Here is a 15,726-nt window from a genome sequence, read left to right as displayed (position 1 = left end):
CTCGTTTCCATTTTTTTTTGTTTTTCCCACTCTCTGACACCAATTTGTTACGTCTCCGTTAGTTAGTTAATTTTCTGTAAAAATTCTTTCCGAAGAAACTCTACCGATAGAAGTCCTTTCTTAAATAAAACTGGTTTATTCTTTCTGAATACAACTTTGTGATACACTTAATTTCAACAGTCGTACTATAACAAACGCTATAATTCACAACAAACGTCTCACGTGCTCGACTCAACAATACTCAGTTCAATTACACATTGTTGCCTTCACTTTGTGACCGTCTTATATATACAAGACTACCGCATATCTAGTAAACGCTAGAGCATTCAGGAAGGGACAGGATATTTCTAGAAGTCAATGACGTGTTACTAGTGTCACGTGACTTCCGCTGTCGTAACATTATGTTAAATATTCTTAAGTGATTTTGTTAAACGTTTCGTTGGTAGAAGCTTCTTCCAGAGTTGTCTGTTTATAACTTTACGTGAAAATGTTTCCCCTTTAAATACAGCGTAGAAAAGTGGGACTTAGTTTTTAATATATTCAATTCTCATAAAATATAAAGAATCTCTTTTAGGGAAGACATTATACAAATATACATGGCTGCATAGTTCTACTACTCTCCAATTAACATAAATTGTACAAGTGAGTCTGATCAAGAAATGAAAAGACAGGGAAATGTATCACCACGCTATATGCTTGCACTATTCCGAAGTTTATTTTATAGGTATCTTGTATTATTGTTAATTTCCAATAACTGGAAAAAATATCATTTGAATATGCCACCTTGAGTTCAATCCCATCATAAACTGTAGACAGAGAGAATGAATACAGTTGATTTTTTATAAAGTACATCTATGATTATATTTTATGATGCAAATATTTTTTCTTCTCAGTTAGCCACTCAATTAATGACGTTTATGATAGACAACTTTGGAGTCAGTACCCTCTTTGGACGAGAAAATTATGAATACTACGCAAGAATGACGGGACATGTGTTAAAATTGGAAAAAAATTGGGTCTATGCTTTCTATTTTCCTCTAGTTAATTTCGTATCTCGTAAGTATCATATTTTCGTACAACATTTACATGATGATATGTCTATCTTAGTATCTATAAGATGTATACTCCATATGTTTTCATTATACATATTATTAGTTTATAATAATTTCATTATTATACTACTGCCTCACTTTCAACTGTCGTTGAAACGTGTCAACTCTCATACATTTGGTGTCCATCTCACAGACTCTTAAATGTGCTATAAAATCAAATGAACTAATTCAGCAACTGGTGTGGTCACATGCTTTTACTTTTAGGGTATACTGTTTCTACCATAGATGAAAACAGTTTCAGTTATCCAGATCCACCACATGAATGACATGTATAGTGGAATAGGTGTTAATGAATTTTATGATTTCTGCTGTTACTGAATTCATATTTTGTATAGTTCAATGAGTCAACGGATGTATTTTTATGCACTTAGATCTATTAAAAAATGCCCTACTTGCATTCATTCTTTAAAAAAAAATGCTTCAGGGAATTAGGTTTGAATAAACAGCACTATTCTTCTCCATCACAAAATGTTTAAAGTTAGAGAGCATCTGGGGCTTTGCATGCCTTTAATCTGAGGGTATAGCTGTCTGACTACCCTCGCCGATACCGATTATTTTCTGACATGATAGAGGGCTTCAGTAGTTTTACAATGTCTAGACCTTATTTTGTGTTCACAGATACATTTAAATACATCTGATGATCTACTACTAGTCCCAGCTTTAATTGACTGCTTTTAACTTGTGACAGTTCTAGCATGTTCTGTCTTATTTTGAATTTTTTCTTGATTAAGTTTATTTAGGCATTTTCAGAGGTACTAAGTTTGGTGTTAAATGTAAAAGATAAAATAGGCTAAGTAACAACAGCTGTTTTCAACATAATTCAGCACTGCACTTTACTTAAATGAATTTTTTACTGTAAAATACTAAATCTTTGAATATCTGTCATTTAATTTCATAATAGATAAGTTAAACTCCAAAGCTTGTATTCAGTAAGGCTGCCACCTGTTATGTATTTTATGAAACTATGCATTCCTTATTCAGTAGTAAAATTGTATGAATAGGAGGTGATATAGTCCTTATTTTATTGGGTACATCATGTTTCTGACTTGAAAGCTCCTTGGTAGCACAGTGGTAAACCTGAAGGTTTAGAACACTAAAAATAATGGTGAGCAGAGTAACAACAAAACAAAACAAATCTGACCTGAAGAAAATGCTGATAATTATCAAACACCAACAAAAGTGTTCTTTATTTTAGAGCTGTTCATGTGGCAACTCTAGCATCCAATGACTTGTGTACTCATAAGAATCTGAAAAGGAGGCCCTTTCTTTACTCAAAACTAAAGCATTATTGATAAATACAGTCTTGATTTTAAAAACTCAGAAGTTTCCATATGATTTCTCTCAAATGAATAGCTTATTATGAATAGCAATCCTTTGATACATTTTTATCTTGTTTTTTTGCTCTTCCTGACAATCTTAAACATTTATTTCCATTCTCCTTATGTTCAACAAGGCATAGTTATTACCTATATTTGTAAAGAAAAAATACTTTTTAGTTGATTCAAACTAATGTATATTGCGAATATTGCTTGTCATGGACAGTCGAAAATATATTATAGATCTTTTATATAATCTTCAGGAAATTTAGTAAAAAACATTAACATCTTAAATTATGAAATTTTAATGTATTGTAAAAGTACATCTATAATTAAACTTGCCATGCATGTAGCCATTCTCTTGACCATTAGAGGCAAAGAAATTTGAATAAAAGAAATTATAAAGAATAAGATAAATAAAAAAGGAACAAAAAACATAAAAGTTTATGTGCAACTTGCTCATAATAACCATATGATCAAATATGTAAAGGTAAAGTGTGAACACTAAAACTTTTACATTATTTTATTTGATTTATTCAATTTTTAAATGTTCTCTGTATATAATAATATCTAACATAATATGTTTCAGTCATTGTGGCATTTATTAAGGAGTAAAAGTCATAGATACCCACATGCATAATTATTACCTTATGTTGTGTATTAAGATGATGTTATTGTGATCATTCAATAAGTGAAAGTGATGTGGAAGTATTATTTCCTTGGATTAGCATGTCAAAGATGCACACCCAGTACTGGATTACCCATGAGGCAGCTCCTTCAGGGCCTCTACAAATATTTTGTTAACAGTATTTATTAATATTGCGATATTCCATTTATATATTTATTTCTTATATTTGAAAGGGCTTCCATAAGGATATTTGCCTCAGGGCCTCCACGCACCATAATCCAGCCCTGTGTACACCCATATTATTAGGTTGTTTAGATCTTATTCATAAACACATATGCAAGAGGTTTCTGAAAGTTACTTTAAACAGTATTTCTACAGTTATGTGGAATTGTATTTAACTTTATCTTATTTACATATACACTAATCAGGTTTTTCTGGACATTTCCATACAAGAAATTGTACTACATTTAGAAAAAAGCTTTTGTTCTACGATATTGAGCTCAATCCAAAAATCTTAGGTCATTCCCTAACTCCAGCTGCAAGTATGTGGCATATTTGTATTTTGCAGGTCCTGTATAACTTCTAACTTACCTGATAATATATATAAACTAGAAAGTCACCAAAGCAAACACATCATTATCTATACTTAATGTAAAAGGTAGAAAAAAGCAGCATTACAACTAATACATTCTTCAAAGTACTGCAACAAAATGTTTTCATAATTAAGAAAAACAAATTGACAAAGCAAGACAGACAATTAATTGCATCTCAGTGTGGTATGCAGACATACTATGTTCTTCTACCATCTACAATTATATAATTCTTTGTATTTAGTTTCAACACTGTAATGGTGGCAACATATGGTCCAAGATGTCTAATATTATCTTGTTCTAGCCACCTCAACTCTTTGTTCTTTAGTTGGATGGTGTCTTCTGCTTGCAAGAATATTTCAGTTTCTTTTGAGGCTGGGTTAAAACTAGTTAGAAATGGAATATCTTTTGCTGGCCAAAGTATGACACCAACTGAATTTGATAGCTGGCCAATGCTGTCAGGGAACAGGGATCAATAGATAACGCTGTCTGCTGGACTAAGAAAGCAAGTTGATGTTTAGAATCTAGGCACTTTCTTTGAATCTGTTCATTCCCAGTTTTTGCAGAGAGAAGATCTTTCGGAATAGGTTAAAATTCAAGGAACTTCTTTAAATATTTAAAATACTCAAACGATCAGTGTTGTATAATACACAATTAAAATACAAATTTTATTTAAAAAACTGATCAACAGTCATAAAAGATGCATGTTTCCTGAAGATGAAGTGAATGACTTCAAAACATGTAGTGTTTTTATGACCATTGATAAGTTTTAAATAAAATTTTAATTGTGTATTATACAACATTAATCATTTCAGTATTTTAAGATTTTAAGATATTTTAGAATCCATTCAGCATTTAGTGTTGAGGTAATTATCTTTTGAGAAGGAAGATTGCAGACTAACTGTTGCATAACTTGGAGTGAGAGCTGTCTGTCATCACATGTGGATACACATAATGAGTTTCTTTTTTTTTGTGTATAAAGAGTTTTGTTTGTTTTTCCACATTTATTTTAGCCTATTCATTTTCACATTAAACAAACACCCAGTTCAAATACCTTTAAATCATAAGAGGTTTCCTAATTTTTCCTGGTCATATTCTGCTGTTATTGCAGATAATACTATTTGATATTGTTTGTAAATTGGTTTTTAACTGACAGCATATATGCCACATTACTTAATTTATCAGTTATGCAAGACTTGACATTCACTTGGATTGAATAAAAGAAAAATTACTAAAAATTGCTTTGAGCTTTGAAGGTGAATTTTGATAATGCAGTATGTTTGTTTTAGACAGTTCTGTCATAATGCCTTTAGGAAGGTCTTAAAATCCCAGAATTATTGTTACAGCTACATGAAACAAAATATAATAATATATGAGTTTATTGTTTATTAGTATATAACTAAAGATTGGCTTGGTTTAAATATTTAAATCTGCAATATTCATTGTAAAAGACCAGAATATAATTTTCATAAATTTCAAATGAGGAAATAGCTCAGAATGAAATCTGATGAAGATTTATCTAGACTTGTTCAACTTACTCATGCACTCACAACTTTTACATGTATACAGTTGTAAAAGACAAGAAATGAAACCAGGAAAAATTCAATTAGGTCATGAAATTTGGACCAAAAATAATACAAGTGTATAGATTTGTTGAGAATATGCACGTATAAGGAACGTTTGACACTTATGTAACTGTACATATAGCTAACTACATTAGTAAATATAAAGTATCAGGTTCTGCTGTAAATTATAGTTTGATACAGGGATGAAATTCTCAGAAAAAAAGTAGAAGTACTTAGCTGAGTGAAGTGGACCTGTTTTTGAAAAAGAAGAAAAAAAATCTGAGTGTAAACATAAAAAATGACAAAACAGCTCAAATAAATCCTGATACTAGTATCACCTTACAAAATAAGTTCCAGTACTCAGTACCAGTGAATACCAGCAGAATTTCACCTCTGGTTTGATAACAGAGCTGTCATGTCATAGCTTGATGATAATTGCTTCAATTATTCAAATAAATACACTGACATATGAAAAAAGCTAAATATCCAATGTAAATTTTATAGAAGTCAGAAATTGTTAATTACAACAGCAATTCTGTTATATTTATCAAACTTTGAACAGTTACGGATTTCATTACTTATTGTGGAATCACATTTGATTGATTTGAAGCAGATTTTAAGCCTTAATACAATACTTTGTAAAGCCTACTACTGAGATGTGGCAAGAACAAAGCATTTAAAGGTAATGTTCATATTACATACACATTCAGTTGTGGAGGAGCATTATTTCAATACAAATCTTCAACATTAATTATCAACTTGCTGAGAACCTATTTATACCATAATGTAGCTTTACCAATAAATTATAGTTTAACTACAGTAGAAGATGTTTTCAATTTCAGGTATAAGTAATCCAAAGGTTGATGCTTGTATACATCTATAATGTGAGACTGAAGATAAAAATTATGCTATAAAAGCCAAAAAGTTCTTAAGAATGTTATTTACTCATTCTCTGTAGCTACAACTTCAGAAGAGGAATCTGAAAATACTCCAGTTCTCATTCATTCTTGTGAGTCAGTGGTAAATGTTGACAATACCCCACAGATAAAGCAGAAAAATAAATATCATCAACTTAGATTGTCTTTTGAACAAAATGGCACTTACATAGTAAGTAAAAAAAACAACTAGTTTTGTTTTCTAATTCACGTAGTTTGTTGTTTATTTCTTTGAAAACCAAAATTTCACCAGGAAATGGTTGAATATGTAAAGGATATAACTGTGAGTTATATTTTTATGTCCATCAAAATCCAAACCAAGAATGCTAGTTACACTTCATGCAGTGTTACCAAACCAATATTAGAGCTGTAACTAGAAAACATGTTTATCTGAGAATGAGATAAAATTTAAGTTGTGATAGGTTAACTGATTTAATATTGGGTTAACACTGGCTGTTAAGTTCTGGTACAGTTTATTTGTAGGTGAGTTTGTAAAAATTCACTCAAACCAAAGTTTGTTGCATAAGTGGGATGCAGTACATACTCCACGGACCTCAGAAAATTAAGTTTCTTTTAATCGTAAAGATTTTGATTATCAATGAGTTAATGTAATATGTTGCAAAGGTTTGACATTCTTGTAAACTGTAATAAGATTCAACAATGCCTAAACCATGTAGAACTGTAAAAGACTTCTTATATAGGGTGTCCCAAAAAGATTTACACATTTTAACCTGGCCAAAAAAAATAAATCTGTTGATTACCAAATAATGAATACATTTATTTAAAGACTAATGAAAGTTTATGTTTCCATAATCCCTTTTGACACCACATGTTAAACAGAGGCTCCACATTTACCAATAACAGCCTGCATTTGGACTGCCATATTGTTCATCACTTCAGAGAGTGATTGTTGGGGGATGTTCTGAAGTTCCAATCAGATATTGTCCTTCAGCTCATTAATAGTCCAAGGCTTGGAGTTAGCACAAATTCTGTATTTCAATAACCCCATAAAAAGACGTCTGGTGATGACAAATCAGGTGAATATGGAAGCCATTCCAAATTTTCACAAAGAGAAATAAGTCACTATTAATTATCATCACATATTTGAGGAATTGAACAACGCAAACAGTCTTGGAGAAGAAATGGAGGTATTTGCATGAGAACACAGTGGTTCCAGCAGGATTGGGCAACTCCTCATACAGCCAGGGAAACAAGGTATTACTTTCATGAAAAACACAGACCAAATTATTTCTCTTTATGAGGATGTGGAATGGCCTCCATGTTCACCTGATTTGTCAGCTCCAGACTTCTCTTCATGGGATTATTCAAAAGACAGAATTTGTGCTAACTCCCAGCCTTAGACTATCAATGAGCTGAAGGACAATATCTGCTGGGAGATTCAAAACATCCCTCTACAAACATTCCCTGAAGTGATGAACAATATGGCAGTCTGAATGCAGGCTGTTATCGGTAAATGTGGAGTCTACATTAAACATGTGGTGTGAAAAGGGATTATGGGAACATAAACTTTCATCATTAGTCTTTAAACAAATGCATTAATTATTTGGTGATCACCAGATTTTGTACTTTTTTGGGCCACATTAAAATGTGTACATTTTGTGGGACACTCTATATATCATATGACATAATGGTGTTTAATTTTAAGGACAACAAAGAAGCTGTTAGTCTAATTTAGACCATCCCATCCATAAATAAAATATACTTTTACAAGAAAACCAAAGCCAGCCCTTATCATTCAAATAGCTATCAAGCCTTTCTTTATATTCTCTTAAGTTTACTTCATATATCACATTTGAAAGCAGCCAATTCCAAGGACCAACTCTCCCTGTTAGACAATTAAAACTGTATTATCTGAAGATGACTTCTACCCTAGCCTGTCAAAATTTATATTTGTGTCCCTTAGTCCTATCATTCGTACTAATTAGTACAAGACAGATGAGAGATTGACACTATGAATTCCCTTAACAATATCAAATGCATGAATCAGGTTCCCTCTAATACTTCATTTTCAAGAGAAAATTATTTCAGAGATCTTAAACTGCCCTTGTTGATAACTTTTCCATCATAGTTAGGTATCATCCCAGAATTCTTCCTATGAACAGTTCAATGTCCTTCTTAAAGTAAGGAACCCAAGTCTGAACACAATACTCCTAATGTTGCTTAACCAGTGATCAATGCAATGAAATTGCAATCTCTATATTTATATTCGATATTTCTGTAGTTATAACCTAAAATCCTACTTGCCCTACCACTAACAACAGCACACTGCTTGGATGGCTTAACAGACTGAGTAGCCAGAATAACAAGATCATTTTCTTGTAGAACACTGTTAAGGATATTCCCATTAAATATATAATTTAAATTATGATACCCTATATGAATTACTTTGCATTTATTATAATTAAAAGCCATCTACAATTTATTTGTTCATCTCATGAAATGATCTAAATCGTTTTGTAAAGCAGCAGTATCCTCTTCACAGCCAGCTACACCAATACTATCAGTAACTTTAAGTAATATGTTGGCCATTCCTTCATTTATATCACTGCACCCTGAGGTACCCCACTTGTGATATTAATCCAGTTCATATGAACTCCATTTATTTCATAACAACTGTCTGCTTTCTACCATCTAGCCTCTTTCTTATCCAATGAGCCAACTTAACATCTCACACCTATAGAGATGATTTTTTTAACAAGCCTTTTACATGGCATCTTATCAAGTGCTTTCTAGTACATCATATTTACACCCTTACTGTCATCTACATAAGCAGTAGCCTCTTTAAAGAATGCCAAAAGATTAGTAAGGCAGTATTTTCCCCTAGTGCAGACTATCCAATAAAATTTCAAACTTTGTTAAATGACTTTGCAAAGCATCTTTTAGAAAATTTTCAAAACTTTTTACCACCAATGATACAATACTAATAGACTTATAATCACTACGAAAATTTTTAACAATAGACAAATTGGTTAAGAGCAGTTCATTTATAAATGTATAAATATACACTTATACACAAAAAAAGAAAGCTCAAAGACTCTTAGCCTTGTTGGCCAATCAAGTAATGGAGAACAATATTTGCATTACCAATCAAATTATCCACTTAAAGTTAACAGAGTTGTTGTTAGATGTTTATACAATAGAGCCATAAACAATATAACCAGGAAAATGTATCACAGAAATTTTTGCACCTGAGAAACATCTTTCACAGCAAAAGTTGCTCAACCAGAATAACACAGAATAAACCAATACAACCTACTTTTTTATCTTTCTTCCTTAAATACATAAAATTAGTTATAGATTCAAAATAATATAGAAAAAAAAAAGTTCCAGATACAAACTTTCTTTAGCAGTATTTGTGAGGATGTGCAAAGAAAGTTATGTCAGGTTTGACTTCTTATTTTTATTTTTTATGACTGTTCTTTGAAGAATGTGGTACAGACCAATATCTAGACCTCTTCTTCCATCTCTTCATTGTATACTAGTGCCACATTGGTATTGTTTTGCCAATGCTTCTGGCTTCTTTTTCCACTCCATTATACACCTCCAGCTGGCTACTTAGAACCATGTCTATATAGAAACTGTCTATATCAGATATGTAATGTCCATGAGACCCTTGTGGTATGCATGAGTTATTCTGCAGCCCATCAATGAACTTGTCAATAAGTATGTGATCGAGATCAATAGAAGACATGCTTGTGACCAATCTTCAGAGATTGTTCATGTAAACATCTAAGTTCTTGTGTTTTGAACTTGGCCATATGGATTGTTTGGTTCTTCACTGTGTAGAATCTGTGACACAGTTCAGTGACAACTATGTCCCAATTATTGAGTTGGTTCTCATCAATGCCTTAGGACATCCAGCTCAAGACAGTTTAATGTCAGTATCAGACATTGAATCACCTGTCCATAAGTCAACTCATTTCAAGCAACAACATGCCTAAAATACTTGAGGAAACATTTCAGATCCTCTTTGCTGTACTTTTAAGCACTGGTGATTCACAATAGTGATAATGTGAATTAGGTTAAACAGTGGTGCAGACAAGTACCTGCTACTATTGTTTCTACTACTATTCCTAAGACATTACCAGTGTCCAAAAGTATGGAATCATGCACATCCTGACAAATGTGGTGCCCTCAGGGAAAGTCATCAGCAGGATATAACTTTATGCATTGACCTCAGTTGCTGAATGCTGTTGAAACATCACCAGTGTATTCTTGGTTGTGAAAGATCTGTGCTGTTCCAAGCGTTTGTAGGATTATAGATTGGTGTTGAATGCTTTGACTGCTGGTGATTTCTAACCTCTGTCCCTAGTTACTGTTGACTTAAACCAGCATCTGGTGATGCTTGGGTTGGTCAACAAGTGCCTTGGTGTCCTATAGAGACCACCCAGTTAGTCTTGGGATATCCAGACTAATAATCACCTCCATGACCCAACTTTACCATTCTATGATTCCTGTATGTGGAAGTAGCAACCAGCAGAGCATAAGAATAAAAAGCTAGTGTTTCTAACCACCTCTCAACTTCTTAAGGATGGATCAAGAATGTTTACATAACTCTTACCATGGCTGGTGAATGCTTTTGGTTCATGGTTAGTCCTTTTCTAAACTTTACATGTACTCTTGGATTGTGTCCTTACCTCAATTGCAGCTTCCTCTCTATCGTTAATGTTATGTGGTCCTAGAAAATGCCCTTCAAATGGAACAAAGATTTCATGTTCAACATAAACTCTATAGAAATAAATTATTTATCACAGCACCAACATGTAACTTAATAACTTTCTGTTACACATATATTTAACAGGTATGTATCAAATGTTTGCAATACACAGTGGTCTTTAGGATAAGTTAAAGTGAGAATAAGTCAAACAACAGCAGCAAAGGAAAAGATGCAAATACAGTGAATGAGTAAAAAAAATTATTTTTCATAAAACAACAGAATATGTTATTGGGGGTTCACATAGACTGCTGGCTTCAATTTCCTGTAAATGACTAATTTTTGGATACTGAAGCAGGTTGGAAGTACACATACACAAGATCATGACAAGAGCCAGAATAATGCTTTATCACATTGTTAGGAAAGATTAAAGCTCCTAATGTGATATGCTACATTTCTAGATTAACAACATCAACAATAATTTCCATAAATACTCAAAGGAGATAAAGCTCCCAACTCCTACTAACTTGTACATATTTCTGTACCACTCCTTTAAAGCTCCTTAGGGAGCCAGGAAGCATGTAGTGATACAGAAACAAAATCAAATAAATATTATAAGCCTTTGCAGAATGACCATTGTGATAAAATTTCTCTAAGCTAGAGGATTAGAATACATTTAAAATGTATTACATCTTTTTCACAAGGATTCCAACTATGAAAATGCAAAACACCTGCATGAAAATTGGAAACATTTACCAGGATACACCTGAATAAAGATATATTCTTTATTAGTTATGGAATAGTGAAACATTGAATTCTTTGAACTGTGACACAGGTACAATAAGTGTGTGACTTGTGTATTTCATGTTTTTGTTACAGAAATTTAAGTGTTCTGGTACCAGAAAGGTTTTGAAATTTATCTTCAGTATATATATCCAAAATGTCTACATTACTTGTCCTAACCTTTTACAGGCTGGTTCTCCTTCTTTCCCTGCTTGCTCCAACAGCCTCAGTTTGAATGAACTCAAAGCTGTGAATTGTCATGCTGAGAGCACCAAATCTGTTTCTTTCCTGCTGCAGGTTCATGAAAAGCATATAGCTCGTATGAGGACCCGTTCTGAGTGGTTTTCTACTCCCTCCCCATCCTCTTCTTCAACTTCTTTTTTCATTGGATCCATGAAGGTGGGAGTACACAGCACATGCTGATAAGGTGAAATGTTATTACAGTTAAGTGAAACTTGCAAGAAATTTGTATTGTATTTAAAACTTTTGTTAGATTTGTATAGCAACCTGACCGAAGCAAACATTTAAAAACTAGAGTGAATTGCTGTTTTTTCTGTTAAGAAGTGTAATTTACAAGAGTTCTTCATAATAATTTATTATATGATTTTTTTACATTAAATTTGTCCTTGACATATTTTTATACTTGCTATTATTATAAAACTTCAGTAATTGTATCTTTGGAAATTCCATCTGAAGGCCAATTAATGGATGACAAAGAAATGCAATTATGAACTGAACCAACTAGCTGTTTCTAGAAAATCAGTTGTTTCATCAGACTATTCATACTTCCCAGCTATCACAATATTATAATATTTTGACATTATTAAAGTCTCTGTTGAATCTGCTCCTTTTCAGTCACTTTTATAGATAAAAAATATTAAAGTTCTGACAAGTGAAAATATGATCTAAAACTAAATATGAACTAAAACTAGGAGACAGTATTTGTTGGAAATATTTTGATATAATTTGTTTCAAAGTATTAAAAAACAGGAAAGTAATTTCTGTGCAGGTATAAAATATTTGATGAACAATATGTACTTTGATTAATTCCATCATTGTAGTGTAACAGTTGTCAAAATGTCAATTAAAGACAAATATAGTTAAAACTCCATAGGTGACAAAAATAATAGGTTGAACAATTGCCAAGTTTATATCTTTTTTATTGTAAACTGTACAATCTGATGAATAGCACTAGCTCAAGATGTCATCATTTTTTTAATAAAATAATATTAAAAAACTTGCCGATTGTTCAATTTATTATCTAAAAGTGTTAATTAAAGCCATTCAAAACACAAGAGTAACTCAAAGTATTGAATGTTATTTAACACTTGCTTTCCAACAATTTCTGGTTCCTTTTGTAACTCAAGTGGACAAATGCTATAAACCCTTAAGTATTTTCATTTTATGATTCAATAGCAAATGAAATTTACATGCATACCTCATGGTAGTCTTTGAAAATGGATGAAAAAATCTCTGACTTTTATGAAGTTTACTGTTCAAATCTGATCATTTCTATGTTTGCTTCAGATCTTTGTGTCTGAGGGTATGTTTTGATGTTATACTTAGTGTCAAGCTATTTCTATATTCCATGTTTACAATAGAAAAATTAAAATACAAAGTTTCAAAATTACAATTACTTTCACAATTCTAGTTGGCTTTTGTTCAGTCAAAACTGAGCTTTATAGGCTGGATACTGTTCTTTGTAAAACCTATTTTGCAGTACTTGCTTATATGTTTAAATCTGGTTCCTATGTAGTTAACTCTAATCCCGAATATGAACTAGTATAGTTAACTTTAAATATTGATTTACTTGGCAAGGAAGAATATCAGTTGGTGTTACTTTGATAGTTGAGTGTCGCATGATTCAAAATAGTGCTGGCAATGTTTGTTTAGAATTATTTTGATTATCTTCATTCTGTACTAGCCTTTCAAAATACAGCTAGTCTAACATCAATGAATTGATTCTGCTTGGGTTCACAAACTGTTTCATCAATCTCATATGTCAATAGGGAATAGATAAATGCTGTGAGCTGTTTCAATGAAAAAATCTATTTTAATTTAAAAGGAATCATTTTACCATTGATTTAAAAGCATTTAATACTAGAAGTGTTTAGTATAGCATAATGTTAATGTACAACCCTTTTCAATTTGTCTAAAGAAGAAAATATTTGGAAATGTCCATTTTTGAATAATATTTCTAATTCTGAGTAAGTGTCTGCTAAAGTAACTAGACTGGTGTTGTTTGTTACAAATATACTGAATTTTACATAAGAAAAAAGAAAAACTGCATTCATATACTGTAAAATGAAAAATGTCACAGTAAGTACAAGGCTTTGTTTTATACAATGCTGCAATTATCGTTTAGTTGATGTTCTTACATACATTTTATACAGAAATATTAGCAGATCTAGAGTGTTTTGTATAGTTAGTAGTGACAGATTCTGCAATTTTAAGTACATTTTTAAAAGACAAAGCACTGTACTATAGTCATAACACAAGTATCCTTTATAAAATAAAATAAAAATGTTGAAATCTTTCTGATTGTTTGTAAGATTGCTTTTAACAAAAATAATAAAATTAGTCACTACATTATTTTATTTTTAAGGTTTCCCAGATGGAAGAGAAACAAGAAGTTCCATATTATCTGTACCTTCCATCTAAGGGTTGCTTTCAAAATAGCTTCTTTTCTTGTAAAGGAAAAGCAGTTAGTTTGGAGCACATTTGTCACAGATAAGATACTGGTTTGATGCTCATTAAGTAAGAAACAAGCAAAATAAAGAAAATGGAAAATTGGTAGCAGTAATTACGCCACAAGCCATGGCAGTGAAGTACTGGAAAAAGTGTCTCTATAGTGAAAATGGGATTACAAACTACGATTAAACTGTACAAAATATACATACCCATCCTGTAACTTTAAAAATCAAATGTGTTTTCACTGATTATAATTATAAGCTGTAGTTAAATATATTAAGTTACCATCCAGTGATTTGTGTTATTAACATTTTTCTTGTATTTGTATAGTAAGTCACCTCTGTTGTTAGAGTGTAACTTAAGTACATTATATCAGATTTCCATTTTTACTCAAACAACATTTATTAAACAGGTAGTAACAGTTTATTGCCATTCCTGAGGTAAGTTTGTCTGAAATACATGTGATCCTTGTATTAGTTAAATAGAAAAACATTTTAATAAAATGTTTATTTATGATTCAAAGAACTCTTGAGCAACAATTTTAAAGTATTATTATTAATACTAATTAGTGTATTATTGTTTCATCAATGAGCTGCCAGATAGCACTATGACATAATATAATACATACTGATATTAAAGGTCATTAACCTTCATTTGCCAAGAATAAAGACTGTTTGTTGCTAGTAGTAAAAGGAAACTATATTTATGATTCTGATATTTGAACAAATCTCTGCCCATCAAATGATTCATAAGAAAAGGTTCAACAGTCACATTTTGAGGTTGAGTTTAATGGTTTATAGGTTTGGAGAAATTAAAAATATAATTCACACAAACTTAGAGGCATGTCATCAAGGTTAGTCTACAATCTATTAATTACTGATGTTACCTTGTGTACCTATGCGACTTTATATTTTTTAACTCTATCAGACTGGGAACTTCATTTTGAAGCAAGTTAGGTAGTTCTTGTTACATTTCATTCCAAAAATAAAACTAATTGATGAAAATGATTGAAAGTTGACAGGAACCTTTCTAAAGGCATGTAGTTTCTCAAAAACACTATATTTTAATTTTGATTTATTTAGTTTTTATACTGTTACGTCTCTGTGTTCGTTTGTTAATTTTCCGTAGAAATTCTTCCCGATAAACTTCAGCGATACAAGTCCTTTCTTAAATAAAACTAGTTTATTCTTTCTCAACGCAACTTTGCAATACACTTAATTTCCACCGTCACTTTAACTTCAACACATGCTATAATTCACAACGATTCACACACTTTACTTAGGGTCACTACTGCGCTTGACTCAATTGTCCGTCTCTGTCTGTCTGCAATTCTCTTCTTCTGATTAATTAATTTCGCTTTATCTGGTGCACTTATATACAAGAATAGAGGGCACCTAGAAAAGACCAGAATTGCCATGAACAGACATGATC

The 15,726-nt window shown here is 31.7% G+C and overlaps 1 protein-coding gene across 3 annotated transcripts; it reads left to right on the top strand.

Moving 5' to 3' along the window:
* Window positions 1–580: 580 nt before the first annotated feature.
* LOC106457040 lies at window positions 581–15,302 on the top strand. Of its 3 annotated transcripts, XR_002610059.1 has the most exons (5): window positions 581–724; window positions 894–1,056; window positions 6,170–6,318; window positions 11,794–12,031; window positions 14,210–15,302. XR_002610059.1 is itself a non-coding variant. In XM_022382846.1 (4 exons), the coding sequence occupies exons 1-3, from the start codon at window positions 855–857 to the stop codon at window positions 12,025–12,027; spliced, it is 585 nt and encodes a 194-aa protein (XP_022238554.1). In that variant the 5' UTR covers window positions 796–854; the 3' UTR covers window positions 12,028–12,047; window positions 14,210–15,302. The 3 variants fall into 3 exon arrangements, 2 of the variants coding, with proteins under 2 accessions (XP_022238554.1, XP_013771877.2); XM_022382846.1 differs by lacking the exon at window positions 581–724 and having other exon boundaries at window positions 796–1,056; window positions 11,794–12,047; XM_013916423.2 differs by lacking the exon at window positions 581–724 and having other exon boundaries at window positions 799–1,056.
* Window positions 15,303–15,726: the final 424 nt, after the last annotated feature.

The sequence above is a fragment of the Limulus polyphemus genome, unplaced genomic scaffold, assembly GCF_000517525.1.
Source record: "Limulus polyphemus unplaced genomic scaffold, Limulus_polyphemus-2.1.2 Scaffold284, whole genome shotgun sequence".
Classification (NCBI taxonomy): domain Eukaryota; kingdom Metazoa; phylum Arthropoda; class Merostomata; order Xiphosura; family Limulidae; genus Limulus; species Limulus polyphemus.
Note: the sequence above shows the minus strand (reverse complement) of the source record. Positions and strands in the feature narration are given on the sequence as shown.